This window comes from Tarenaya hassleriana, unplaced genomic scaffold (genome assembly GCF_000463585.1).
Source record: "Tarenaya hassleriana unplaced genomic scaffold, ASM46358v1 Cleome5, whole genome shotgun sequence".
In the NCBI taxonomy this organism is placed as follows: domain Eukaryota; kingdom Viridiplantae; phylum Streptophyta; class Magnoliopsida; order Brassicales; family Cleomaceae; genus Tarenaya; species Tarenaya hassleriana.
Window position 1 is genome coordinate 701,920 of NW_010967707.1, and position 25,294 is coordinate 727,213.

Sequence of the window (25,294 nt, forward strand, 5' to 3'; positions counted from 1 at the left end):
TGATGTGTCTATCGGAAGAGATGACGGTGATATTCCTTCCATGTGCTCATCAAGTTCTGTGCTCAAAGTGCAACCAGCTTCATGAGAAACAAGGCATGGAGGAATGCCCTTCTTGTAGGGCCACTATTCAGAGGAGGATTCAGGCTCGTTTCTCCCTTGGGTAAGCTTTTTCTTTTTGCTGCAGTGGATGATGCCGTGAAAAAACCTTGAAGCACACACCCTTGTCTTGAGTGTTTGTTGGCCTTTTGCTCTTCTATCCCCTCGCTTAAGGTTTTGCTTCACATAAATGGTTGAGAGGTGAAAAGACATTCTATATCCAATACTCAGTCATTAATACATCTGTAAAGAGTAGCTTCATGCTCCTAAGAATAAAGGGAATGCCTTTCCTCCCCCATGCTTTGTTTCCCCGTCGCCTGTGGTAAATCCATTAAACATATGTTAGTTTTCTCTATAAGAGGTAAAAAGGCAATGCCCCCTACTCCTCCTGTCTTCTTCTTATTTACATGATATGAATGAATAGATAGACACGTAGTAAACGTATGCATGTATGTATGTATATATGTATTTGTACATATTGTAGATGGAAGTAGTTTTGGTAAAATATATGGCATATGGGGGTTGGGGTTTTCTATGTTTTTTTTTTAAAATCCTATGTAGCGATCCCTTATCATTTCTTTTTGGTACGTACAAAGGAGAGAACTGACTTTTTGTTAATTTGAATTTGCCAGAATCTCATTTGGAAAATCACTCTGACGGTATTATTTATATAAGTATATTTTCGATATTTCCATCTATAATTGATGTATTGGGAGGGGAATGATTGTGAAATAGCAATGGTTATATGGATATGACAATTGATGGGCATGTCTTTGTAGGTGTCCTATTGAATTCAGTGCACCGAACCGAACTTAGGACTAAGGGCTTCATCAAATGCGTGAATGAATGAGTGGAAATGTGAAGCCACGTGTTTGTGATATAATTTTGGACACTTTGACATTTAACAGAAGGAAGAAAGCAGATGAAAAGCGGGGAGAGAGAGAGAGAGAGAGAGAGAGAGTAGGTGAAGTGAAAGAGACTCCACAAGCAGGGGACATAAATGAGAGAAGAGATGAAGGAGTGTAGTGTTTGGGGGCAATTATATGCTTCTTCTTCTACCCTTTATATAAATACATTTTCTCATTTACTATCATAATTCGAGTTTCTTCAAATGTCATATATTATATGATTTCTATCCAACCGATGTCCTAACCAAACCATACAACTTTTTGTTCATTGACTTTCTTGATCACATATTACAATACCCAAGTTTACAAATTTATTATTAATTAGTATTTTGTTAGTCCAATCCAAAAAAAGGGCTTTTTTTTTTATTCTTCACCACCAAGGCATTCTTTGTGTGTAATGAAAAAGGTACATCTCTCACATATCTACTATGTCTCGATGTCCACTATTCCTAAGACTATATATATATATATATATATATATATATATTGAGCAAAACGAGTCGTGAGGGTATATATGATCATTGAGGGACCAAAACACACATTTCAAAGAGTGGAGAGGAGGGTGGGGGGACCAAATTAAAGATCGGATGATATGCTTTTTGGCATTTTCTTACTTGGAAGGTAACTTAGATTCTGCAATACAAATCGGGTTTGGTGGATCGTATGCTTACACCGAAATACCATTATATATATATATATATATAAGTTTATTGGGTTTTATTTTTAGTCTGTCGAATTGTCGTATGAGTTAGAAATTGAAACAAACAAACAAAAAATTGCACGTTATCTACTCCATTCCATAAAAATACGGATTACATGTTCTTTTCTTATGCACATATACATCTACTTTTTTTTTTTTATATTTTCACCGTCTTGGTTACGGTCATCCAAAAACTCTTTGGATTTTATCCCATGCATTTCTCGTTATACCATTCTTTCTCTCTCTCTCTATTTAGTTTGAGGAATCCAAATGTCAAATCAAACGGAAGGATATATTGCCACGTGTTTGTATAAGTTTTTGGGTCACCACGTGGCTCTTGCATTTATGATTTTGAATTTTGATACTACAAAATCTAACCCAATTAATCCAAAGAAGGTTATAGTTAAATGCGTGGGTATATCTTATTATATAAACCGAAATTAGAAAGGAAATGAATCGCATTATATAAATATAAAACCATTTTGAGGTTTTACTTAATGAGATTTTTGTGAAATTAAGTGGATGGTGTTAGAGCTGAAAAACAAAACACACTTTTATTTATTTAAATAAATCAACTCTGGTGGTCAACAAAGATTTGTTGTAAAGTGACTACAGAACCGTCATCATCTGTTACGTTGACCATTGAACCCAAATAACACATCTAATTACTGTATTTGCCATGGTTGATAGTGAAATTTGAGGCACTCGAGGTTATTATGTGTTTATATTAAATGCCTTTTTTATATTCATTTCTAACGAATCCATTGAATTAAAATCATACTCTAATTATGTTATTAATCATAATATAAGCTAGGTCTTAATTACCCAAACCTAGAAGCTGACGTGGCGGACCTTCCACGTCAGTGACACGGACATCTCGCTCGTCCGAGCTGTCACTCAAGAACCACATGACACACATGTCACGTGATCCTGGACCCCACCACCACCTCTCCTCTCGCTCCGAGCCTGCTGATCTGTAAGGCTCGGACAACCGTTTCCCCCCGCACAAGTTCCCGATGAAAAATAAAATACAAACAGTAGTTATTACACCCAAATGTGAGACCTTTCCTTTTTTACTCCAGAAGCCAACACAGAAGACGAAGACGAGGAGGAAGAGGAAGAAGAAGAAGAAAGAAGAAGGAAGAATATTCATTCAGCTCTTGCTTTGCTTCCTGCTCAAGCCATTTTGATCACTTTTGTCCTTCCCTCTTTTCTGACAATCTTTTATTTTTAATTTCTCCTTTTTTTTTCTAATCGTTTTCTGCTGGTATTAAGGTCCGCCATTAAAGCTCTCACGGAAGCTCCCACGAGAAACCTCCATCTCTGCACCTCTTTCTGACTTTCTCTCACGAGAAAGCTTAGACTCGCTCGTTTTCTCCACCCACCCATTTTCCCAACTTTACAGCTTTCTCTGTTTTGTCTTTGATCCCCCCCCCCCTTCTCTGTGTGTGTATATATATAGTCTCTTGTTTATACACCTGAAGCTGTAATGGCGGAGTTAAAGAACAGGAAGATGAAGTTTACGGGTATTTGGCTGTTGCCGATTCTGATCCGAGTCGGGTGTTTGGTGGAAGCGATTCTCGACCCAGTTGATTTCTTGGCTCTGCAAGCGATTCGCAAGTCGCTTGTTGATTTGCCGGGATCCAATTTCTTCCAGTCGTGGGATTTCACGTCCGACCCTTGCACTTTCGCCGGAGTTTACTGCGACGGTGACAAGGTGGTGGCTCTCAACCTCGGAGATCCCAGAGCCGGCTCACCCGGTTTGTCGGGTCGAATCGATCCGGCGATCGGAAAACTCTCCGCCCTGGCCGAACTCTCCATTGTTCCAGGTCGCATCATCGGACCGTTACCGGACACCGTTTCTCAGTCGAAGGACCTCCGATTTCTCGCGATCAGCCGGAATTTCCTCTCCGGCGAGATTCCGGCGAGTCTCGGCGAGCTTCGCGGCCTCAGAACTCTCGACCTGAGCTACAACCAGCTAACGGGGACGATCCCTCCGTCAATCGGATCCTTGTCGGAGCTCTCAAACCTGATCCTCTGCCACAATCACTTGTCCGGATCAATTCCTCCATTCATTTCCCAAACCCTAACCCGTGTCGACCTCAAACGCAACAACCTCACCGGCACTCTTTTACCGGCGACTCTCCCGCCATCGTTACAGTACCTCTCCCTCGCCTGGAACCAGATCACCGGACCCGTCGACCGGGTCTTGCTCAATCTTGACCAGCTCAACTACCTCGATCTCAGCCTGAATCGCTTCACCGGCACAATTCCAGGTCGGATCTTCACCTTCCCGATGACGAACCTCCAATTACAGCGCAATTACTTCTACGGCGTGGTTCAACCGGCGAACCAGGTGACGATCGCGACCGTCGATCTCAGCTACAACAGGTTCTCCGGAGAAATCTCGCCGCTTCTGTCGACCGTACAGAATCTCTACCTGAACAACAACCGGTTCTCCGGCGAGGTCCCGGCGAGCTTCGTAGAGCGGTTACTAGCAGCGAGTATACAGACACTGTATCTGCAGCACAATTACTTGACCGGCATCGAGATAAGCCCGGCGGCGGAGATCCCGGTGAGCAGCTCGCTGTGTCTGCAATACAACTGCATGGTGCCGCCATTGCAGACGCCGTGTCCGTTGAAAGCCGGGCCGCAGAAGACGAGGCCCACCACTCAGTGCAACGAGTGGCGAGGGTAGTTCTGGAATTTTGCCAAATTATATTTTACATATTTAAATATATTCCCTTGTTAATTTTTTTTTGTCATGGTTTTTTATGGGAAAAAAAAATATGATTCGTTTATTCGTTGGGTTGTAGCGTCTTCGGACAGATTCTGAATTAATAAAACAAATCATTGTGAAATTACTTATATGTTACACTTTACCAATTCATGTGTTGAGGTACAAAAAATGACAAAAGGCATATTCATACAGGAAAGAAAGGAACTATACCACTAAGGTTATTTTTGTAATTATGTATTTGGCATTGTAGTAGGGGTGGACACGGGTCGGATACCCGAAAAAATAGAGAGATTTGGATTTGGATTCGGGAGGCTTAGTTATTTAACTATAAGATTTGTATTCGGGATTTAGTATTTACGAGTATCCGGGGTACGGATATCCGGAATTATGGTCGGATATTCGCGCGTATCCGGATCCGAATTTATTTAAGAAAAACAACAATATTCATATATAAAATTTTAAAAAAATAAAGAAATATTTATAAAAATTGATGAATTATGATAAAATATATGAGACAAAAGAGATAATAAGAGAGAAATAATAATAAATTTAATTTTTTGAATTAATATTAAAAATAGTAGGATACCCGTGGGTACTCAGTTTTAAAAATTCTATTATCCGGATTTGGATTCGAATTCGGATTCACAGGTATTGAAATATCAGGATTTGGATTCGGATTTGAAAATTACGAGTACCCTAAAATCGAGTATCCGTGAGACGAGTATCCGACGGATACCCGATTTTCGGTTATTTGTGCCCTGCCCTACATTGTACGGTGTACACCATCCCTTCACTTGTCACATTCCTTGTTGTTAAGACCACAACTCATTACATGTAGAGAGTCGGTCCACATAGCAACATCTAACACAATCCATTGGCAACCTTAAAAGCCTTATTTGATTCTCCCAAACCTCACATGTTCAAAATAAATATACACATTCATGCCCTTTACATTGTACTCTATATTATATGGTGGTATATTAGCTATAACACAGGTGATGATGATGCAAAGAGAGCATATGTATCCATTTGCAAACCTCCTCTCTAGTAGTAGAAATGTCTCCTCCGGACCCTCTTCTTGCTAATGATGGGCGGCTCACCGCTGCCGGGAAACTCCCATTTCACGACGTCCCCATCCCACGAGGAGCTAACGAGCATCGGGTAACGAGGGTGCCAGCTGCAGTCTCTCACCGGTGAGCTATGGTGCTTTAGAACTCCCACTTGGGCTCCACTTATCTATACGACCAGACAAGACACAAGGCAAGTTAATCTACCATTGCCATTCCAGAAGAAGAAAATGTAAGCAGAGGAGATATGTGATTGTGTCTTGGGAATGTTTCTTTGGGAGTGATTTGAGAATTGGAGCATACGTGGCTCTTACCACGTCATATATATACACAAAACTGTCGTTAGATCCAGTGTAGATGTACTTCTGACCAGTGCTGTCAATGAATAAAGGAAGAATTCACAAGAAGCAGAAGAAGTGAGAATAAAAAAGGACCTGTAATTGAGGATAAAGACCTAAAAGGAAAAGCATAGCAACTCACCTATATGCAGGAGAGAAGTAGCATCGGATAAGTGTGCGCAAGACTGAGTGTCCTTTATAAGTAGCCACCGACTGATCGTAAGGGTGTCTCAAATCCCTAGCCTCAGATGGGTAATCCATCCATCTGTAGTCCCACTCATAGTTCCTGTGAACCGCATGGCTGCAAAAAGAGAACAACACAATCAGTTTAGTCGACGAAAAGTTGTTCCCAGAAACTAACTGTAGAAACTATAGCATACAAAACGGGATGATAGGCAGTATATGATATTGCAAGGAAGCAGGATTTAGTTACTAGAAAGAAAGCAGATTAGGTAATATCAAGAGACGGGCAACGTGAAAAAAGTAGATATACTTTGTGGGAGGATTTGAAGACATTTTTCTAATATCCCACAACTTGATCGTTTGATCTTTGCCATTTGATATCAAATAGCGACCATCCCCTCGGCTGTCTATAAATGTAATTCCTTCCAGGTGTCCCACCAGAACACCTGCTGGCTTGTCCCTCGCAATAAAGCAACGCCTGTCCCATACCTATCCATGGAACGAATTGAAGAAACAATCGTAAAAAGCAAGCATAAAGGCAATAAATTTATGGTGTTTTGCATAAACTTACCTTACAGAGATTATCATCACTTCCCGAGAAAATCAGATGTCCACTTTCATCGGCAAAGCATACAGTATTTACATCAGACTGCAGGAAAGAGAAAAGGCTTTCAAAACCTTGAAGGGTTAAGACAAGTAATTAAAAAAAAACTTGCATCTGAAAGGGGGCAGAAAATAGGTGCACATGAATTTCGTTATTGTAATAACATATTTTGAATAACAAACACAAAATCTAAAAGCATTTATCAGCAAAGGAAGCAGTTTCCTGATTAGGTAGTTAATGGTTGCATACCTAATATTGAGAAGATTAACAACGCTATAACTCACTGAGATACATCAAGCTTAATGATCAGAACCATACAGCTATGAACATCTAATAAGGGGGTAAAAGATGTATTTCTTTGTACACTTAGGAATACAATCGTATATGATGTATACGCATAAAGAATTGTTCTTTAAGAAATCAAACAGTCAAGAATAAGAGCATGAAATAATCAGATACACCTAACAAGCAATTTTTACCATGTGAGCAACAGTCCGGAGAGAAACCCTATTTGCTTCGAGATCATAAACATAAATGGAGTCGTCACTGCTTCCAGCAACAAGTTCTCTACCATCAGTAGAAAACTTCACAGAAAATATTCCAAAAGAGTACCCTCCATCTTCATCAGAAGAAAAGTCTAATCCATCATGGATCTCCTGCAAAAGACAAGGACCTCAAATTAGCTAATCTTAACCTGCAAAAGACCGAAATCCTAGTGAAAACAAAATATATCACGCAGAGACTATGTTCCGTTTTAATGATTTGTTGAGCCAATAATTACTGTTGTTCCATACCGTGACATTTGCAAGAGACTCGGTTGTCCCAGACCCAACATCAACAATGTGGACAATAGGCGACATGCTTGCGTAAACCTGCAATGTTGAAAAGATAGATAATTCTCACACCCGGCAGTTCCAATATAACCAGGAAACCATATAGAAAAGAGGAAACTACATTACAAGCATCTCTTTAAAATCATATGAAGAGAGCGAAATTTTTCATTTGACATCAAATGTTAACATGTAATCGAAGATACAAAAACTCACAAGATTGCGCTGATCTGGGGACAGAGAAGTATCAGTAACTGTCCAACGCAAACTCTTTGTTAGAATGTCCTTTTGAACTTTCCAGCCATTCTCTACGTTGTAAACTCGGATGTGGCTTCCCTGTAAAAAGAATTTGATCAAATCGATAGTATGCATGATAATTAATCCAGCAAACATATATCTACAACGCGAAACTTAGATGGAGTATCGTCCTCCAACTAAAATTGCCCCTTTTGTGGGTGCAGGGCAAGATCCCAAGCTTTCAGGTCAACATAGTTCAACTTCAAGTTGCAGAAGATTTATATTATCATATACTTTACAAAACCTTGATAGACCATCAAACGTCAATAACGTGAATTGCCAATGAGAAGTTTTTGGAGCAAGGGACTAATTTTCCTCTATGACAGCCTGAAATATATAGAAAACACAAGAGTAGAGATGTATTCCACCCCTCCTAACCCGACCATCTTATCTCAAATCACAGAATCACATACCCAACACCCATATATGTATGTTTTGATTTAGGATTCCAAACAAGATGAAGAAAATACCTGGAAACCAGCAACAAAGAGGGAACCATCAGTTGAGAATTGAGAAACATATGCTCGGCTGGTCATCTGGTCTACAAGCCAAGGACCCTTTACAGGCAAATATCTACTTAGCATATGGCAACAATCCGCAGAAGAAAACTTCCCTCTTCTGGAATAGTTGCCTTCTCGACCAGCCAACATTTTGACAGTGGACACCGGTAACTGGTGTTTCCCAGGCACTTGCCGGCTAAACCCTTCATGAGGACTGCATTTCATCTTTGTGATTTGTCGGATTTCATGGTCTACATCTGTCAATGGTTCAGCTGGTCTGTGACTGCTACCAATCCCGTAGAAGTCTTTCCCGGCATCAGAGAGGTCGGATTCCATCTCAAGTCTGCTCATTGCATAACCCATTTCACCAACAGCAAATCCACTTGGCCCCAGAAACATTATAGCTCAAAACCATCACAGGTGATTTGTTGGTTCTACGATTTCATCGATGGTACCCAACCCATACATAATTCGCCTGGATTTTTCGCTCTTTCTTCTCTCGTCAGACCTGCAGATGAACGAAAAATCTTTTGACAAGTCAACCACATAAACTCCAATGTCATCGATTGAATTAAAACCCTGAACTCGAGTTCAGCTGAAAGAACCTCAAGAATCACTAGCAAGCCATTTCTCGATGAGAACTAAACCGCCCATACACTTGCGAAAGAGTACAATTCGACAAGGGGGCCAAGCCCTGAATCGACCGACAAAGAAAAACAAGCCCTAATCCCACAAAATCAGGATCAGGTGAATAGGAGAGCGCAGGGAACATCCCCATACATAACAATTCCCCCCAAAGCACGAGTATCAGAGGACGCATGCGCAAAACTCAGATCATCGAGAAAAGCGAAAGAGCCCAGAAACAACAACGCGGACTCAAATCGAAAAGGGGGGAATCGGAGGTGAAAAGGGGAGTATTGGGTGGGATATGTACCTGTGAGAAGGGGATAATAGCTTAGCAAAAAGCTTTTCTCCCACTTGATGACCCTTTTCTCCGCGACGAACTTCGCTGATTCATCTTTTTTAGCTTTTGGGTTTCGTGTGCTGTTTTTGTCTTTATTTATGGGGGAGAGAGAGACTCAGATCAACGGCTACGATTAAAAGTAAAACCCCACGACAAGATCAGGATCAGGCTATCTCATCTGTGCTTGTGTGTGTGTATAGAAATAAATAAACAAAGTTAATTTATTTTTTATTTAATTATTGGGAAGGAATAAATCACATGGTTTTCGTTACTCGGTAACAGTAAGGTAAAGTATAAAAGAATGTGATTATTCAAACGGAAAACATTGTCCCCTACATGCCATTTTAGTGCAACACATGGTCGAAACGAACTTCCTGCAACGCCGACAACGCCTTTATTTCTCGACAGGAACCCCCCAACCAAACGGATGATGATGATGATGATGATGATGATGATGATGATGATGATGATGATGATGATGATGATGATGATGGGCATACTACCTACTTTGTCAAGACAGAAACAAGAGTAAATATATACATACATATAGATAAACTATATCATACACAAAAGGAATCAATCGATGGGGAAAATGTTCAGAGGACGAAAAAAGAAAAGGGGTACTTACCACACCATTTCTCCTCTCTTGTAAGCTTTTGTTAAAGTTACACACTTGAACCCCATACGAACACTGCATCTCACCAGATATCCATCCCATCCGCGTATACTTCGTTCGAAATTGAAACCGTTGGATCAAATCAAATGTAAGCGAGCGAGCTACGGTCAAAATCAGGCTGGGGCCGGCCTCGGGTCGGGGTAGGAGGCCTCTGAATGTTCAGCTCCTGACCATACAAAACCCGCAAACGAACTCAGTTACATATACCATTTGGTCATTTCCGCAACAAAACAAAAAAAAACAGCTTCTTAGACCTGCATCCATGTATCATCCATGGATCGCTCGGGAGAATTCTCGGGGGATAAAATGGGCGGGGGAAGAGGATGAATCAACTTTGGAACAATCACCAATTCTCTCCCGACCACCAAAATTGCTCCTGCGTTGTTTGCCGTTCCTGCGTCCAAAAAAAAAACATCGAATTCATCTTGTCTAGTCGATGCAAATACCGACAGACAAAAAAAAATCAATGTTTTTTGTTTCACTTACCGCAGTAGTTTGTCGCGGAGAAAAGAGTAATGAGCTGTCCCTGTGCAAACCTTTCGAATCCGTCCATTACACATTCATGCGCCCTAATAATTAGCTGTAGTTTGTTCTTCTTACAGAAATCCGTCACCCTATCAGGCTGCATATATCAAGACTATGATGTCTCAGTGTGATCCTCTAGGAAATGATGTTCATTGCAAAGAAACCTTTAACAGTTAAGGAATAAAATACCGACCCCAAAAGTGACCAGACCGGGTCCTCGAGCATTCGGTCTCAAACCCTCGATGCTGTCATTTTCTGTAGGATCAGACCTGTCCTAGTAGAACCACAGTTATTACAACTTGGGAAAGTGAATAAAAAAACTCGTCAAGATGGCCGTTAAACGCAGAGAAGGAAGTATTTACCATAATAAGTCCATCAGAACTATGGACCCAGCATCCATTGTTATGGGTCTCTCAATCTTTTCGATTTGTTCCACTGAATTTATGGACCTCCCAATGCCGCCGTGCATGCATATAATCTTCTTTTCGATGAGTGCAGCAAGCGGAAGATAATTGAAAAGCTGATTGAATCTCGTCCATGCCCATATCCCATCGTTTTCCCCCTTCGGAAACAAATAATGAATCAGTTTAGTCCAAGAATTGAGACAATGATGAGAAAAGAAAATGTAAATTCTGCAGAGAAACATGTACCATTCTTTCTATGCATTCAAGACGGAAACCAAATAATGCATTGATGTCAGCGGCCTCATGATTTCCACGAATGAGGTGTACATTCTCTGGATATTCAATCTGCAAAAGAACATCCAGAACAATGAAATAAGAAAGAAATAGTCGAATGACATTATTCAAACAGGCATGGACTTGCCTTCAGCGCAAGCAGCAAAGTTATGGTCTCCAGGCTGTGTTGCCCTCGGTCAACATAATCCCCCAAAAATAAGTAGTCGATATACCTGAAGACCAAAAAAAATGATGTATATAGTTCAGTACCAATTCCTAAAGAAAACTCATTTGATTATATGAGTAGCTCTCCTTGAACTTACGTGATATCTCCAGCAGTAGAGGGAAATCCATATTCATCAAATAACCGCATTAAATCACCAAACTGCCCATGGAGATCTCCAAAAACTTTAACAGGAGCTTTGAGCTGAAGAACCGTCTGTTCATGCATGAATATTTGTTCAGCTGCATAACAGAGTTCCCCAACTTCGTAAGAATCCAAGAAAAACTTCCTATTGGCAGGAGGTTTCCAGTTTCGAGGTCTCAACAGTGTAGAGATGACCTGCAAGCAACAGTAGTTATATTAGTTGTCACAAGTTCCAAGAAGACAGGAAGGAATTCCAGAAAGAAACTTACCTTTTTATGCAACCCCTCAGGAGACTTCTGTCTGGTGAATTTCTTGGTGGGCTGAGGCACATCGCTATTATTCATGGGAACCATCCGCCTACTCTCGTTCTCAAACTGATCCAAGCTTCGCATTAAATCACCAAACTGCCCATGGAGATCTCCAAAAACTTTAACAGGAGCTTTGAGCTGAAGAACCGTCTGTTCATGCATGAATATTTGTTCAGCTGCATAACAGAGTTCCCCAACTTCGTAAGAATCCAAGAAAAACTTCCTATTGGCAGGAGGTTTCCAGTTTCGAGGTCTCAACAGTGTAGAGATGACCTGCAAGCAACAGTAGTTATATTAGTTGTCACAAGTTCCAAGAAGACAGGAAGGAATTCCAGAAAGAAACTTACCTTTTTATGCAACCCCTCAGGAGACTTCTGTCTGGTGAATTTCTTGGTGGGCTGAGGCACATCGCTATTATTCATGGGAACCATCCGCCTACTCTCGTTCTCAAACTGATCCAAGCTTAACTGTCTTACCATCCCACCCAGGTTTCCAACTGTCTCCTTAGCAACCACAACCTTGAAAATGTAATGGTAAGGCCACACTTGGGCATTTAGATAGATGCTTAGTAAGATCTATCACTTGTGTAGAGCTTATACCATCCATTGGGTTGGGAAGTCTCTTAGCCTACTTTCCATACCAGGTGGTAAAGGCAAAGATGTATGGAAACATTTAAACACAAGTTAACTTTCTTAATAAACGTTGTTTCAGTTAAGATGAAATTTACGAGCAGGTATTCACCACCAACCAAAACTACCAAAACTTAGCTGCCTCTGGACCTCTCTACCCTTATTCTACATCTATCAAATTGTCAAAAAGCAGCTAAGTATTAAGATGGAAACACAATAAATTAAACTAAAGGAAAAAGAATAGAACAACAAATGAAATATAAGCCATTAACGTACAGCTCTAGGATGAAGCCGGACATCTGCTCCAGTTTCACTACCATCAGAAGCTGTTTCCACAGCCGGCGAGTTGGCATCTGATTCGGAACTTTCTTCAGCAGAAGTAGCTGATGCTGCTTGTGCAGCTCGCCATACAGTGCTGGCTACCTCTGCTTCAGCCGCAGAAGCTTCTGTCAACTTTTCCATGGAGTTGTTGTCCATGCTGATATAGTGCAAAAAGGAAAAGCAACCCAATATGTGAGAACAACTAGACAGAGTTATGTGCACACCAAGAACCACAGCAGGTGTGAGATAGACCTGAATGCCCCAGATGATGGGGTCGCTGGTTCAGAATCAGTAGGGGATCTTGTTGCATAAGTAGTGAAACTGGAACTGTTAAACTTCGGACTAGAAATTTGTTGGGTTCCATCAGATGCTAGTATTGGAGAAGTGATGTCTGACTGGAATGTAGAATTTTCTGCTACTAGAAAATCATCCATCAAAACATCTGCATGGAAAAAACAAATTACTGCAACGGTCACGGCATATAGGTAAAAGATAGACGATTAACAAAAAAGTTTCACTAAACAAATGGAATCGTGCCGCACGAAATCTCCGATTAGATATCACGTTAAAAAATTAGCAAAATAACCTAACATATGCACTTGGATATGCAGTAACCAAAGCACCGACATAAGCCCAAAATACAAGTCACGTGAAAAGCAAAGCTAGCATCTCCTTCAAATCTAGTGCCAGATAATTTACAAGCTTCAGGTTTACCTCCTCTAAGACCACCATGCACATAAATGCGGATTCCAACTGAAGCTGCAGCATGACGGCAGCGTCGCATCACTTCTAAAGATGGATCATGAACTGTTGGTCCCTTACCACCACGAGTAGAAGTTACTAGCCCATTTTTATCCAACCACACTCCAGCAGCAGTATCAAGCACTAGAAAGGGAAAAATAAGATTCAATAACATAATATGATACCCAAAATAGATTAAAAAAGGATTGGAACTCAGTCTTAGTTGTGTTATATACATTCCATAAACAGGTAGTGGACCAAAAAAAGCCACTTAACAAGCTACAAAAGTTTAGCCCCTCTAATACAAGTGACCAATCGTGAGTCGTGACTGACCTCTGATTTGATATGTGACTCAAAACACAGCTAGTAAAAACCAAATAATCACATAGAAGACTGAAAACTTGAATATGAAACAGCTGTTAAATCTCACCTGCAACAGCTGTTTCACTATCTATTAGGCGGCCTCCTTTCAGAACACCCCCTGTGACATGCAATCTTGCACCAACAAAAACCTGATAAAAAAGAGAATTGAATAAGGGAATTCTGTACAAGTGCCCGGATTAGAAGATGACAATATTGTATTCGAACTGACTATCCCATTGGCCATTTGATGTTATACACAACAACAATCAACTCATTTGCCAAGGCTACAATAGGGTATCCCCTGTGATGCTTTTATTTGTGCAAGCTTCAGAAACTTAATTTCTTTGCCATATGTTCTGAATATACGGCACAATCTTGGTTCTTACCGCCGCATGTTGATACCTCGGAGAAGGAGCCACACCTGGAGCGAGATTCCACTCCCACTGACCATTTCTATGCATTAGCAGCCCATAAGCATCTGCGAGTGGCTGCAGAAATAAGGTCACACAATGCTGAATACGCGGAAACACATCATGGGATGGGAGAATCTAAATACAAAATGGTTAGAACTTTTAGGAAAGAAGAGGAACTCCAGGATGTTCATGATTAGAATGTAAATCCTATCTTGGAAGGAAAAACCCAAAGCCTGGAAGCATTTTATGAATTACATCCCATTGTTGAACTTTACGGAAAGGGAAAAATTTACTAATGAGAAAAAAAAAATTATACCACGCCCAAGGCATCTCTTCCACCACAAAGCAAAAACATACCATCTGAGCGTGCACTAGCAGTAGCATACCTGCAGAGGAATATCGAATATGAAAGGTTTACTCAAAGAAACAGATGTTTCACAGCAGAGGTTCAAATCAACTACACTACTAACATTCTAGCACTTGGTCGGTCACCATCCGGATTCAGTTTCTGCCACACATATGGTTTCTGAGCAGTATCCAATGCCCAAGCATCCGAAAGAACTCGTTTCCCTAATTAACAAAAAAAAAAAGAGGCAATCTCTTTTAGTATATTCCCATCTTTTCTGAAATAAATTGAAAATTAATAACTAAAAGCTCCCACACAGAAATGAGCCAGAAGTTTATAAACACCAGATATGAACAATTTTGCAATGCAATACAATTCTGAAGGTTGACGATGAAAAGGATATATGCATCCTCTAAACGAACATAAAGTGCTACACTTTTCTCGATTAAGTTTTGAGTGAGACAATTACATTTTCATACACAACAAATGAATTATCTAATTGCTTCGAAGAGCATTGACAATGTCGGAACTATTCAATGCATAGTATCATGAACAGAAGACTAGGGTTTACTAAAAGAAAGAGAAAGACTCCTACACTTAGCAAAAAAAAGGGGGGGGGGTTCTTACCATCGTTTCCACTCACTGTCACAAGATACCTCTGGGCAACTAAATCCATAACATGGCCATAGCGAGGCCCCGGACCCTGTCCTTGAACCACCACTCTGAAGGCACATCAAATCAATAATTCGTAATGTAGTGAACAAAAAGTGATCCAACTGAAAAATTTGTAAAAGAGCGCACCTGTGCCACTTGAATTTATCATTCGTCAAGTCAAGAACGTATAGATCATCGGTAGAATGGCCGGCAGGACCAATGCCGCCCTGGCAACGAGATGACATACTTACATATCAGATACAGTCACTTACATATTAGATGCAAGTGATCAAAGATTCATTATAAGTCCAAACAAATCCCTCCCAAACTTGTGCTTTCCTGAGAAATGAAAATGACAAACCAGCTACTTATTCGGTCAATCAATTAATAACCTGGAAAACGACCATGGTGCCGACAGCAGCTGCTGCATGAGCAGCCCTCGGGGAAGGAGGCTCGCCAGCCGGTTTAAGCCTGCACCATACGGGAAATCACATGGACAAACACCATCATTACAATCTGAACTCTCAAAACGAAACCAAACCCAAAAATCTGAATCTTCAATCAAACGCGACGCTACTTCACCTTGTCCACTTCCTAGTGAGCACATCGTAAGAATGTACCGAATTGGTAACACCCGCTAACCCTAGAAACCGCACCACAGCCAGACAAGACCGGGATCAGTGAAACTCAGAATAAAGAAAACCAAGACAATCCAAATCAACACAGAAAACCGGAAATCTGAACGAGCTACTTACTGATCCCGGGAGTGGAGGAGTTCCCGCCCTCGATGGCGGTGGCACCGCCGAACAGGATGAGTCGAGGGCCGTGAGTCTTGGTGGCTGCAACCACCGTGAGAGTATGACCACATCTCGGACCAGGCGCGTCGTCTTCGGTGTCCCAGAACGTCTCTAGGGCTCGATACATCGGGGCTGGATGTAGCCAAGGCTTCGAGCCCATGGAGCCACTTCCCGTAAGCAAAAACCAAAACGAAGCAAACAGCGGTCTCGAACTGATCAAAGCGAAAGAGCGAATCGGGGGAGAGGAAACCGGGACGCAAAGGAAGGAACTTGGACGGAGCTGTGGATCGGAGAACCAAAGATTTCGGCGGAAGAAGGCGGTGGGCCCCGGCGGAGGAGCTCTTCTTGTCTCCTGCTGCTTTCTTTTTCCTTTTTGGCTCTAAATGTTTTTACTTTTTCATTTAACAAAAAAATGGAAACAATGTAATAAAAAAAAAATACGGTAATATAAAGTGTAGAGAGAGAGAGAGAGAGAGAGAGAGAGAGTAATGAGCTGTACATCGGTCGCTTCTCTTGTCAACGGTTATATCCGGAGAGTGAAATGACCGAACTGTCCCTGCTCGCTATAGATATATTACTAATTTAATTTAATAAGAAGAAACTTTTTTAGGAACCTCACTTAATCATGGTAATAAAATTACGAGTAATTTCAAAACTGTCGAAAGAACAATGGAATATTCTGTCGTTTTCTTATTGGGCAATTCCTTATATTACAAATGTCATTTTCCTTCTATGGTGAAAGAAGACATGTGATGATTCTTTCCTAAAAGGCCTCATTTGTTACAAAAACATGGAGGAAGAGAAGATGCAAATACAACAGCAATCATATCATAATCATAATATTGATATAAAACCCAACAATTCGATTCAATTTTTATTATTACTAAAAAATATTTACATGTACCCATATTACCTTGGATTTGATTTTTAGTTATTAAAAGATATAATCCTTACATTTTTTATACTGAATTTGATTTTGGTTATATTATGTTATATTCACTTAGATTTCGGGTTTTATTAATAAAAATACTCATTTTTCGTCAAAAATATCAAATGTTTGGGTTATTTTTGTTGTCTCTGATTAAGATGTTCAAGTTTTTTAGTTTTAAAAAATTTATTATCATTCAGTTTTAATGTCAAATTAGATTTGATTACAATTATATTTTATTCGATTTGGATCGGTTTAACCAGATAAGATAATCAAATGGTCAAAATTAATTTTACGGACCATCAAAGTTTGCACAGATTGTCATAATCGTTGGACACAACTACATTTTATTGGAAAACGGAGTGGCACAATCGTGGATTTGTCCAAAGCTAGGGACAAAACAGTAAATGGAGAAAAGCGACCGTGAGATAAAGCAAAGCCCTGGGGAACCAGAATTTGAAATGAGTGGCCGTTTGAAATCCAAAAAGACAAAAAAAGATTTCAAAACTAAAAACCAAAGAAACCTTTTTTTTGATAACTTCAAAATCACCCATCCCTTCTCCTTCTTCACTTCCAAACCAAAACTCTCTCCACGAGATCTTAAGCTTCTGTCTTTTGGTGGGTCGTTGGAGCAATGACGGGTCTAGTGATGGTGACCAAAGGCGGAGGCTGCGGCGGCGGAGGGAAGGGTGGTAGAGGAGGAAAAGGGAGCTCGGAGGAGGAGCAGAACCAGCAACTCTCTGTGGTTGAGTTTCTGTTATCTGCTCTGCGGAAATCGATGGTGTCGTGTCGGGTGGACAACCGGCAGGACGACGGCGGAGGGATCTCCTCCGCCACCGTGCATCATATGGAAATCGGATGGCCGACGAACGTCCGACACATCACCCACGTGACATTCGACCGCTTTCATGGGTTTCTCGGTCTCCCACGCGAGTTCCAGATCGAGATCCCATGCCGGGTCCCAAGTGCAAGGTAATACTAATGACAGTACTCGGAGTAGTTATTATCCCCCTACGCTACTAAGGGTCTTCATTTGTAACTCAAGATGCTGCAAAATAAGCTGACAAATTTCGTTTCTGGAGCTGAGTTTTCGAAATCGGATCTGCAATGGTGGATAAGTAACTATTCCATTAGGATAGCTGATAGCTTTTGGAGGTTCCTAGAAGAGGGTAATGGAAGAAGGGCTCGTTTAGATCTTGAGATTTGGTCAAACCCGGAAAAATGTTTCTTTGGAAAACCATAAGTTAATACAGACATTCTGATTATGCAGTGTGAGTGTCTTTGGTGTCTCCGCGGAATCAATGCAATGTTCTTATGATCAGAAAGGGAACAGCGTTCCAACTATTCTGCTGCTAATGCAAGAAAGGCTATATTCCCAAGGAGGCCTCAAGGTATATGAGTTTCTAATTTTGCAATCCCAGTTTAAGTGAATTCTCCCGTAACCGATAGATGGGTTGAGAGGCTCTCACCATTGAGAATTATGGTTGCAGTTTGATTGATAAACCTTCATTTTCTGTGGATAGGCTGAAGGAATTTTCCGGATAAACCCTGAGAACAGCCAAGAAGAACATGTCAGAGACCAACTAAACAGAGGTATCGTTCCTGAAAACATCGATGTACACTGTCTGGCTGGTCTTATAAAAGCCTGGTTTAGAGAGCTACCATCTGGAGTGCTCGATGGACTTTCGCCTGAACAAGTTCTGAACTGCAACACCGAGGAAGAATCAGTTGAACTCATAAAGCAGTTGAAACCAACAGAGTCTGCTTTGCTCAATTGGGCTATTGATCTTATGGCCGATGTTGTTGAGGAAGAAGAGTCAAACAAGATGAATGCGAGGAACATAGCCATGGTTTTTGCACCTAATATGACTCAGGTATCTCAAATATACACAAGTTCTACATTGACTAGTTGTTTTTTTCTGAAATTTGATCCTTACTTTCTTTATTCTCGGATTAGATGACAGATCCATTGACGGCTCTGATGCATGCTGTCCAAGTGATGAACTTGCTCAAGACCCTCATCATGAAAGCACTAGCAGAGCGAGAAGAAGCAGCAACTGCATCGGTAGGATATTCCCCATCCCAAACTGATGATGAGTCAGACAATCCCCAAGACATGGATATCAGCTGTGACTCACAAGGGACGGATTCAGAATATGGAGATGAACAAGAAAATCATAGTCACTCTATTCATGAAGACGAGGATGATATCGAGTCACTGACTGCGATAGAGAAATGCTTCTTGAGGCAGCTCAACGATGGTAGAATTTCGAATGACAGTATCTGCGAAGCCTGGAGCCCAAAAAGCTCATCAGAAACGTTACTAACAGAGAGGAAAAACGATGCCGTGGAGGCAAGCACAGACATATGTGAAGTCTCAAAGAGCTAGCCCACATTTGGTCTCTAATTCGTGTCTGATTTAGCATTTTCATCTTTCCCACGGTGTCTAGACACAACCATATTGTTTGTAGCTCCATTGCCTGCTCCTCCATTTGCTGAAAACCCGGGAAAAAAAAGGAAGAGAAGAAAGGAAAATGGTTCAGACTGTAAATCAATACAGTGATGATAGTTCGGTTTGTAAGAGTCGTAGGGCATAGTCAGTGGTGCATTGGCTTAGGTTCTGAGCCGGAAGAAGGAAGGTTCAGCAAGGGCTGAACCTTTTGTTTGGTGTCCCCCTTGTCATTGTTGTTGTAGTGTTTAGTCTGTTGTCTGTGTGCTGTTTGATCTGTTTGAAGATTTTCTAACCTTCATGGATGATTTGGAATCTGATTTTTAGAGGTTTTTTTCATATCATCAATGAGCATATGATTGACAACTATATGATATGAGAACTTTTAAGAGTTAAATAACAATCTAAAAGTTTGGAAGGAAAAAGGCAGGAGAGAAAAATCAATGAATTTAATGGGAATAATCATAAAATGTCTACAAGGATTTCCAATGATACATAAATTACAGTGTATTGGCACAAAATGAAAAATATTAAGAGAAGAAAAGAAAAGATCCAATCTGCAGCATCAAGTTACAGCTTTCCTGCGAGGAAGGGAGATTTTGGATATGCTTGAATGGGTAGAGAACCGGCAGTGACCAGCTGCAAATTACTTACCCCAGAGATCCACCCATTTAAAAGTTAAAATCCAAATCTTACTTCTGAATCGGGATCGAACCGTTAGCTTGGTTTCCCGTTAACTTCTATGAGGAAGATGGTTCAAGGGTTTAGGGGTTTAACAAGGGATTACTCTGTTTGTTGTTGTTGTTGCTGCTGCTGTCACTGTTGTTGTCTCTCTTAAGCTGAACTTTCAATTTCTTACCACCTAATTGGCGGCCGTTCATCATGTTAATGGCATTCTGAGCGGCTGCTTCTGAATCATAACTTACAAATCCTGTTGCATAGATCAGGTTTTTTCCCGTCAACCTTTGAAGAGCTACAACTATAAACTCTCCGGGAAAACAAGGTGGTGGGGAAGAGGGAGGAGTAGATAGAGCTTACCGAAACATTTGCTTACACCAGTGGCCTTGTCAACGAAAACTTTTGCGCTCAGAACCCTACCAAACGGTTGAAATGCGGTAGCTAGTTCTTGATCTCCATATTCTCGGGGTATATTGTAGATAAATAGATTTGCACCAGCCGGACCTGATTGGTAAAGGCATTTTAACAGAGAACAATACCAGGTTGACGGATATGAACAGAGCAAAGGGGACTTGATAACTGTTATAGAGAAGGGAGAGAAGCAAACAAAAACATAAAAAATGCTGGAGTTAAGTTAGTGACTAACCTTCAGCTTGAACCCCAGAACTTGTACCAGCGCCTGAAGATGTCGAGGAACCACTGTTAGCAACGGCAGGTGATACTGACCCGGGTGAAGGGTTGAGAGCACGAGGACTGATCATACCTCGAGGATATGCAATGGGATACCGAAGACCTGGCACAGCTGGATAACCAGAGCCCATGTAATTTGCAGGAGGCATTGGAAAGTTTTTACGGGCCAAACGGGGTGGGACAGATTCAGACGAGACTCCCCGCAATGCGTTATTACCTTGGTTTGGTGAAATCATATTGTGAAAGGCAGCATGATTCTGCATAGGTGGTAGCATGTACCCATAAGTTCCAGGACCCTGTCACGGAGTAAGATTTATTACCAGGCGGAAGCAGTAGTGTTATGTAACTTGAGTTGAATTTGTAACATGAGGAAAACTAGACTTACATGATATCCATATCCATTGTAAGGGGGAACATAACTCATTGGTAATGCTCCAAACAAAGATGGGTTTTGTGGGTCAGTATTAGCTAGTCTAGTGGCTTGGGATTGAACCTTCTGGAGTCTCCGTGCTTGTCTTTCCTTTTCTGTATCTGCCCATTTGACAACCAAAGGAACATTCGAACCCTAAAAAACAAAACAAATGATGGCAACAGCTGCATCTTATCAGTCCACAAAAGTCTGAATATGTTAAAGAAACTATAGACTAGCAAGCACACACCTCCATTTTATGTTTTCCATTGATGGCTTCCATGGCGGCAACAGCTTGTTCTTTTGTCTCGTACTTCAGAAAAGCACAGCCTATCCAATCAACCACAGTATAAGTCAAACTTGGTGAAACACGCTAAAGGTGTGCACAATCAAATGAAAACCATGGACCACGTTAGCATGAATGTCAGATCAAGAGATGATACCCTTGCTAGTTTGTTGGGAACCTCTTAGAATTTGTAGATCCTTTATGATCCCATATTGGGAGAATATGGATAGAACTTCAGCTTCAGCTACATTCTTTGGAAGCATACCAACAAAAAGCTTGTGCTCTGAATTGGAGGACAACCAAGAACATCCATCAGAACATGGACATAATTGAAAAGGGATAGAAAACAAAAACACCAACCTTTTCCAAAAAATGTCTTTTCCGCAAATCATCACTCAGAAGCATTGAAAACGAGAAAAATAAAGCATATATATTACCTAGCCTTTCTAACTCGCCATCAGCGTACTTTACTTGCAAAGGACTAGATGCCTGACCATACAGGAAAAAAAACAATGGAAACTTTAATTAGAGCTGTCAATAAGAGTGGGAAACTGCATAAATGTCCACAAGCTTTCGGACAAACGCCACAAAAAGATAGAAAAGATGCAAACAAATAAAGCAAATGCATTCATAATAACAATCTAAGTAAAATTAAGGAAAGAAAATAATGATAGATTGCCCTTAAAATTAATTGATGATTCAAAGAAGTACTTCCCATGTCAGCCCCCTCAATGATTTACATAAATCTTAGATACCTAGCTTCAAACCAGCTAGAACTCTCCGCTGCCCCATTGGTACAAAATTTACAATTTACTGCAGGAACTGTTCCCTCTCACAACATCACTTTCCATGTGTTTTTATCTTTTTTAACCACCAAGATATGATACAACAAAAGCATTGCTCTACAAAGCTTCCCCAGATGGGGAAACACAGAATTTACCCGGGCAATTGTACATGACAGCGTTGCCTTTTTTTGGTGCTATCACCAGTATGATAACTTGGGCTTGCCCTATATCAAGATTAATCAGGATCTCACAAAAAAAAGGTTCAAACACATATCTTCTAGTAGTAATGGTGAACAAAGACCAATTTGGTAGACCTACAGAGGATGCATGGGTTCGATGTCGACAAGCAAAAGGGTGAAACAATGTCTTCTCTCATTTAACTGAAGACTTCTTGATTTCATTCCAGACATTTTCCAGCAGATGCATCTATAGCCCATTCTGTGACCCATATACATCATTCATAATGAAACAGAGACTCTGATTCAGAGTGCTACATGATAGCAGTTGCTTGGGATTTAAGAAATCATGAAAAAAAAACATCCCAGAACACTGTCACAGAGTTCCAACAACAGATGCTAAGATTGCCGGATTCCGATCTCATGACGAATGAATTTCATGAATCACCTAAATAGCAAAAAGTTGCTTCTTTAGAAATAATATGCATGAATTCCCAAATTGCCAATTCTGGGATCAACAGGAACTGAAGACGGTACAATGCAGTTCGAACAAATGGAGAAAAAGAAAAAGCAATATCGAGATCCGAACCAATTTAAAAAATGCACGGCAGAGATTCAATCATTCAAGCTACAGAACATCAGATTCAAGCATCAGGAACTTCCAGAAAATGAAACATAACAACTTCAAGAAGAAAAGAAAAAAAGCAAGAAATCGAACAAACCCCGGGCAATGTCTTTTTGTTATGGCAAGCATTGACCGCCTTGTCCGCCTCCTCCCTCGACGGACAGATGAGAAAACAGCAACCTGGGGTTACAGACAGGAGATTGCAGAAATTAGGGTTCCCGAATTTATGAAATAAACTCGAGAATCAACCCCGCATTCTCGAGCAGAACCGGAGGAAACTTCGAATCAAACGTTGAAAACGCGGAAACGGAGGAAACAAAAGACGATTCCGCGAGGATGAGACAAGGAGACACGAAGAACAACCTCGGGAGGCACGAGTTGTCTTGTCCTTAATGATGTTGACCTCGTCGACGATGGCGAACTCCTGGAACAATGCCAGGAGCTGAGCCTCCGTCATGTGCTTCGGAACTTGTCCAACGAACAGCTTCACGCTCTCCTCGCTCTTCCTGTTCTCCATCATCTCCTCCGCCATTGTCGTCGTCTTTCCCCTCTCTCTCTCTCTCCTGACGAAATGGTTGCCACCCTCTCTCTCCTGTCTTCGTCGTCTTCTTCTCGTCCCTTCTCTCTCTAGGATTGTCTCTCTCTACAGTTTTTTTTTCCAAATATTTAAAATCAAAACAAAAAATAATTATGAAGGAGGGGAAGAAAATTGGGGAATTTCTGGATGGCGAGGTTGGATTAAATTAAATGCTTACAAAACCGGGCTCGCTGTTGCCAATATTAACGTGATTGCCATTACAGCTGTACAACCTGTAGGATGCGAGGAAACACTTGGGCTTCTTTTGTCTCATTAAAGGATTGTCGTCCTGAATGACGAAATTGCCCTTCCTCTTTACCCGCGTCTTATTGCAATTTATTTTTAAAATGGGTCGTGGCAATAAGCTGTCAATTGTTTTTTCTTTGCATGGAAATGTGATTTTTAAATTAATTTTAGGCCGAGACTGGCCAGAATCGCATCTTTTAATTTAAGAAAAAAACAATATAAACTATTTCGGAAATTTTGTTTGTATTATTATTATTATTGAATGAAATTAAGGAGTACAGATAATTTGAAAATAGGAATATAGACCACAAACTAAATTATAAATATTATTTAAGCCAATGTCAATAGGAAAATGATTAACATTTCATTTCATTTGACACATTTGACCGTTATTTCCCTTTTTATGTTAATTGCATTCTAAAATTCCAATATATTAACCAAATATATTAATTATTATATGGTGAAATATTTTATATATATATATATACACACACACTTATATACATATTATCCCTTTAGTAGACGTTATGATTGTCCATAGTGAATGTTTTGTATTCCGTAACTATAATTTTTTATGGCGTTGTTAGCATATGTATGATGCCAAGTAATAACTCGTTCTCAGAGTAAATTGTCTAGCTCTTTGATTTTAATCTATTTATAAATAAACATATATTTTATTTTTACCCTTTTATAATATTTTATTTTTTGTATGATATTAAACAACATAGTTTTTAACGACGTCTTTATCAAACTCGACAATTTATTTTTTAGATGCTTTTTGGTTTTTTAGGTAACCGTTTCTTTTTTGTTTGTAGTTACAAATATCTCAGGACGATTAGTGTTTTCTATTCAGTAAATATTACTATTTTTCTATTTTAAAACATTTTATTTTTGTTTTTCCTTTTGCTCCCAACGATTTCTTCTAAGGCGATTCTATTTTTGAATTATTTTATTGATTTTTCTTTCTATCACATCGAAACGTATATTACCCTTTTTTTCTAATAAATACTTTAAAATAACATTATATTTTAATTTTTTTTTTAATTATTTGTTGGCTAGATCAGCAAATATTTCTAATTGCCCATGTGATGTCACACAAGTATATTATTTATTGGTTAAACATTTCCAAATTATTATTATTATTATTTTTTTAACATTTCCAAATTAGTTAACACAAATATCAATAAAAAAATATATCGAAGAACCCATTGAACTTTCTCCGCTGAAATCAAAATACAACCAAAGTTGAGTGGAATATTGATGATCGCGAGCGGGGAGACCATTTGATTAGAGAGCCAAATTTTCATGTACCAAACAAGAAAAAGGAAAAGAAAAAATATATATAACAAGCAAAAGTCTTCTATATTAGGCTAGTTGACAATATCAAAGTCTTGGTGGATA

The 25,294-nt window shown here is 40.1% G+C and overlaps 6 protein-coding genes across 12 annotated transcripts in view; 3 read left to right on the forward strand and 3 right to left on the reverse strand.

The window, feature by feature from the left end:
- Positions 1–1,236, forward strand: part of LOC104826005 (putative E3 ubiquitin-protein ligase RF298) — a 4,896-nt gene extending 3,660 nt beyond the window's left edge. Inside the window, exons 4-5 of the mRNA XM_019204166.1 lie at positions 1–160; positions 1,005–1,236. Of these exons, the coding sequence (XP_019059711.1) occupies positions 1–160; positions 1,005–1,122 (278 nt within the window). The 3' untranslated portion in view covers positions 1,123–1,236. The remainder of the gene's footprint in view (positions 161–1,004) is intronic.
- A 1,503-nt stretch (positions 1,237–2,739) lies between these two features.
- Positions 2,740–4,568, forward strand: LOC104826006 (probably inactive leucine-rich repeat receptor-like protein kinase IMK2). Its single transcript, XM_010558493.2, has one exon. It carries the CDS (start codon positions 3,194–3,196, stop codon positions 4,400–4,402), a length of 1,209 nt encoding a protein of 402 aa, XP_010556795.1. The 5' UTR covers positions 2,740–3,193; the 3' UTR covers positions 4,403–4,568.
- A 682-nt stretch (positions 4,569–5,250) lies between these two features.
- Positions 5,251–9,302, reverse strand: LOC104826007 (LEC14B protein-like). Of its 4 annotated transcripts, none has more exons than XM_010558494.2 (10): positions 9,198–9,302; positions 8,234–8,771; positions 7,683–7,802; positions 7,431–7,508; positions 7,116–7,292; positions 6,604–6,681; positions 6,343–6,521; positions 5,992–6,150; positions 5,826–5,886; positions 5,489–5,680 (listed from the first exon to the last, which is right to left on the reverse strand). In XM_010558494.2, the coding sequence occupies exons 2-10, from the start codon at positions 8,660–8,662 to the stop codon at positions 5,489–5,491; spliced, it is 1,473 nt and encodes a 490-aa protein (XP_010556796.1). In that variant the 5' UTR covers positions 8,663–8,771; positions 9,198–9,302. The 4 variants fall into 4 exon arrangements, with proteins under 4 accessions (XP_019059682.1, XP_010556796.1, XP_010556797.1 ...); XM_010558495.2 differs by lacking the exon at positions 9,198–9,302 and adding an exon at positions 8,869–9,182; XM_019204138.1 differs by lacking the exon at positions 9,198–9,302 and adding an exon at positions 8,869–9,182 and having other exon boundaries at positions 8,234–8,790.
- Positions 9,303–9,434: 132 nt separating this feature from the next.
- LOC104826008 (serine/threonine-protein phosphatase BSL1) lies at positions 9,435–16,448 on the reverse strand. 4 transcript variants are annotated; one of them, XM_019204135.1, is made up of 23 exons: positions 16,003–16,446; positions 15,830–15,890; positions 15,640–15,718; positions 15,395–15,474; positions 15,221–15,315; positions 14,718–14,817; positions 14,564–14,633; positions 14,221–14,322; positions 13,902–13,983; positions 13,445–13,615; positions 12,983–13,172; positions 12,686–12,887; positions 12,216–12,298; positions 11,742–11,829; positions 11,429–11,667; positions 11,254–11,338; positions 11,079–11,177; positions 10,791–10,990; positions 10,622–10,697; positions 10,390–10,525; positions 10,158–10,297; positions 9,856–10,069; positions 9,435–9,730 (listed from the first exon to the last, which is right to left on the reverse strand). In XM_019204135.1, the coding sequence occupies exons 1-22, from the start codon at positions 16,202–16,204 to the stop codon at positions 9,986–9,988; spliced, it is 2,664 nt and encodes an 887-aa protein (XP_019059680.1). In that variant the 5' UTR covers positions 16,205–16,446; the 3' UTR covers positions 9,435–9,730; positions 9,856–9,985. The 4 variants fall into 4 exon arrangements, with proteins under 4 accessions (XP_019059680.1, XP_010556798.1, XP_010556799.1 ...); XM_010558496.2 differs by having other exon boundaries at positions 11,742–11,822; positions 12,209–12,298; XM_010558497.2 differs by lacking the exon at positions 11,742–11,829 and adding an exon at positions 11,873–12,053 and having other exon boundaries at positions 11,429–11,486; positions 12,128–12,298.
- A 1,000-nt stretch (positions 16,449–17,448) lies between these two features.
- Positions 17,449–19,765, forward strand: LOC104826009 (rho GTPase-activating protein 2-like). The gene is made up of 4 exons (XM_010558499.1): positions 17,449–17,944; positions 18,243–18,363; positions 18,496–18,846; positions 18,930–19,765. The coding sequence occupies exons 1-4, from the start codon at positions 17,607–17,609 to the stop codon at positions 19,359–19,361; spliced, it is 1,242 nt and encodes a 413-aa protein (XP_010556801.1). The 5' UTR covers positions 17,449–17,606; the 3' UTR covers positions 19,362–19,765.
- Positions 19,766–19,850: 85 nt separating this feature from the next.
- Positions 19,851–23,743, reverse strand: LOC104826010 (RNA-binding protein BRN1-like). The gene is given in 10 exon segments (XM_010558500.2): positions 19,851–20,234; positions 20,237–20,352; positions 20,460–20,603; positions 20,746–21,085; positions 21,175–21,354; positions 21,449–21,528; positions 21,642–21,767; positions 21,922–21,973; positions 23,168–23,250; positions 23,434–23,743. Coding segments are annotated over 10 exon segments (1,320 nt in total). The 5' UTR covers positions 23,603–23,743; the 3' UTR covers positions 19,851–20,204.
- Between the last annotated feature and the right edge of the window lie 1,551 nt (positions 23,744–25,294).

Bases quoted from the DNA above. Each gene is read 5' to 3' on its own strand.
- LOC104826008 (XM_019204135.1), bottom strand. From the start codon at position 16,204: ATGGGCTCGAAGCCTTGGCTACATCCAGCCCCGATGTATCGAGCCCTA. The intron at 13,984-14,220 runs GTAAGAACCAAG...CTTTTTTATCAG, and splicing joins CGAGGTATCAACATGCGGCG to GTTTTTGTTGGTGCAAGATT. The intron at 10,298-10,389 runs GTAAGTGAAACA...TTTTGGACGCAG, and splicing joins CTCCGCGACAAACTACTGCG to GAACGGCAAACAACGCAGGA.
- LOC104826007 (XM_019204137.1), bottom strand. From the start codon at position 8,662: ATGTTTCTGGGGCCAAGTGGATTTGCTGTTGGTGAAATGGGTTATGCA. The intron at 6,151-6,342 runs GTATATCTACTT...CTCTTTTTGCAG, and splicing joins TCTTCAAATCCTCCCACAAA to CCATGCGGTTCACAGGAACT. The intron at 5,681-5,825 runs GTAAGAGCCACG...CTGGTCGTATAG, and splicing joins TTGTGTATATATATGACGTG to ATAAGTGGAGCCCAAGTGGG.
- LOC104826006 (XM_010558493.2), top strand. From the start codon at position 3,194: ATGGCGGAGTTAAAGAACAGGAAGATGAAGTTTACGGGTATTTGGCTG.
- LOC104826009 (XM_010558499.1), top strand. From the start codon at position 17,607: ATGACGGGTCTAGTGATGGTGACCAAAGGCGGAGGCTGCGGCGGCGGA. The intron at 17,945-18,242 runs GTAATACTAATG...CTGATTATGCAG, and splicing joins TGCCGGGTCCCAAGTGCAAG to TGTGAGTGTCTTTGGTGTCT. The intron at 18,364-18,495 runs GTATATGAGTTT...TTCTGTGGATAG, and splicing joins ATTCCCAAGGAGGCCTCAAG to GCTGAAGGAATTTTCCGGAT.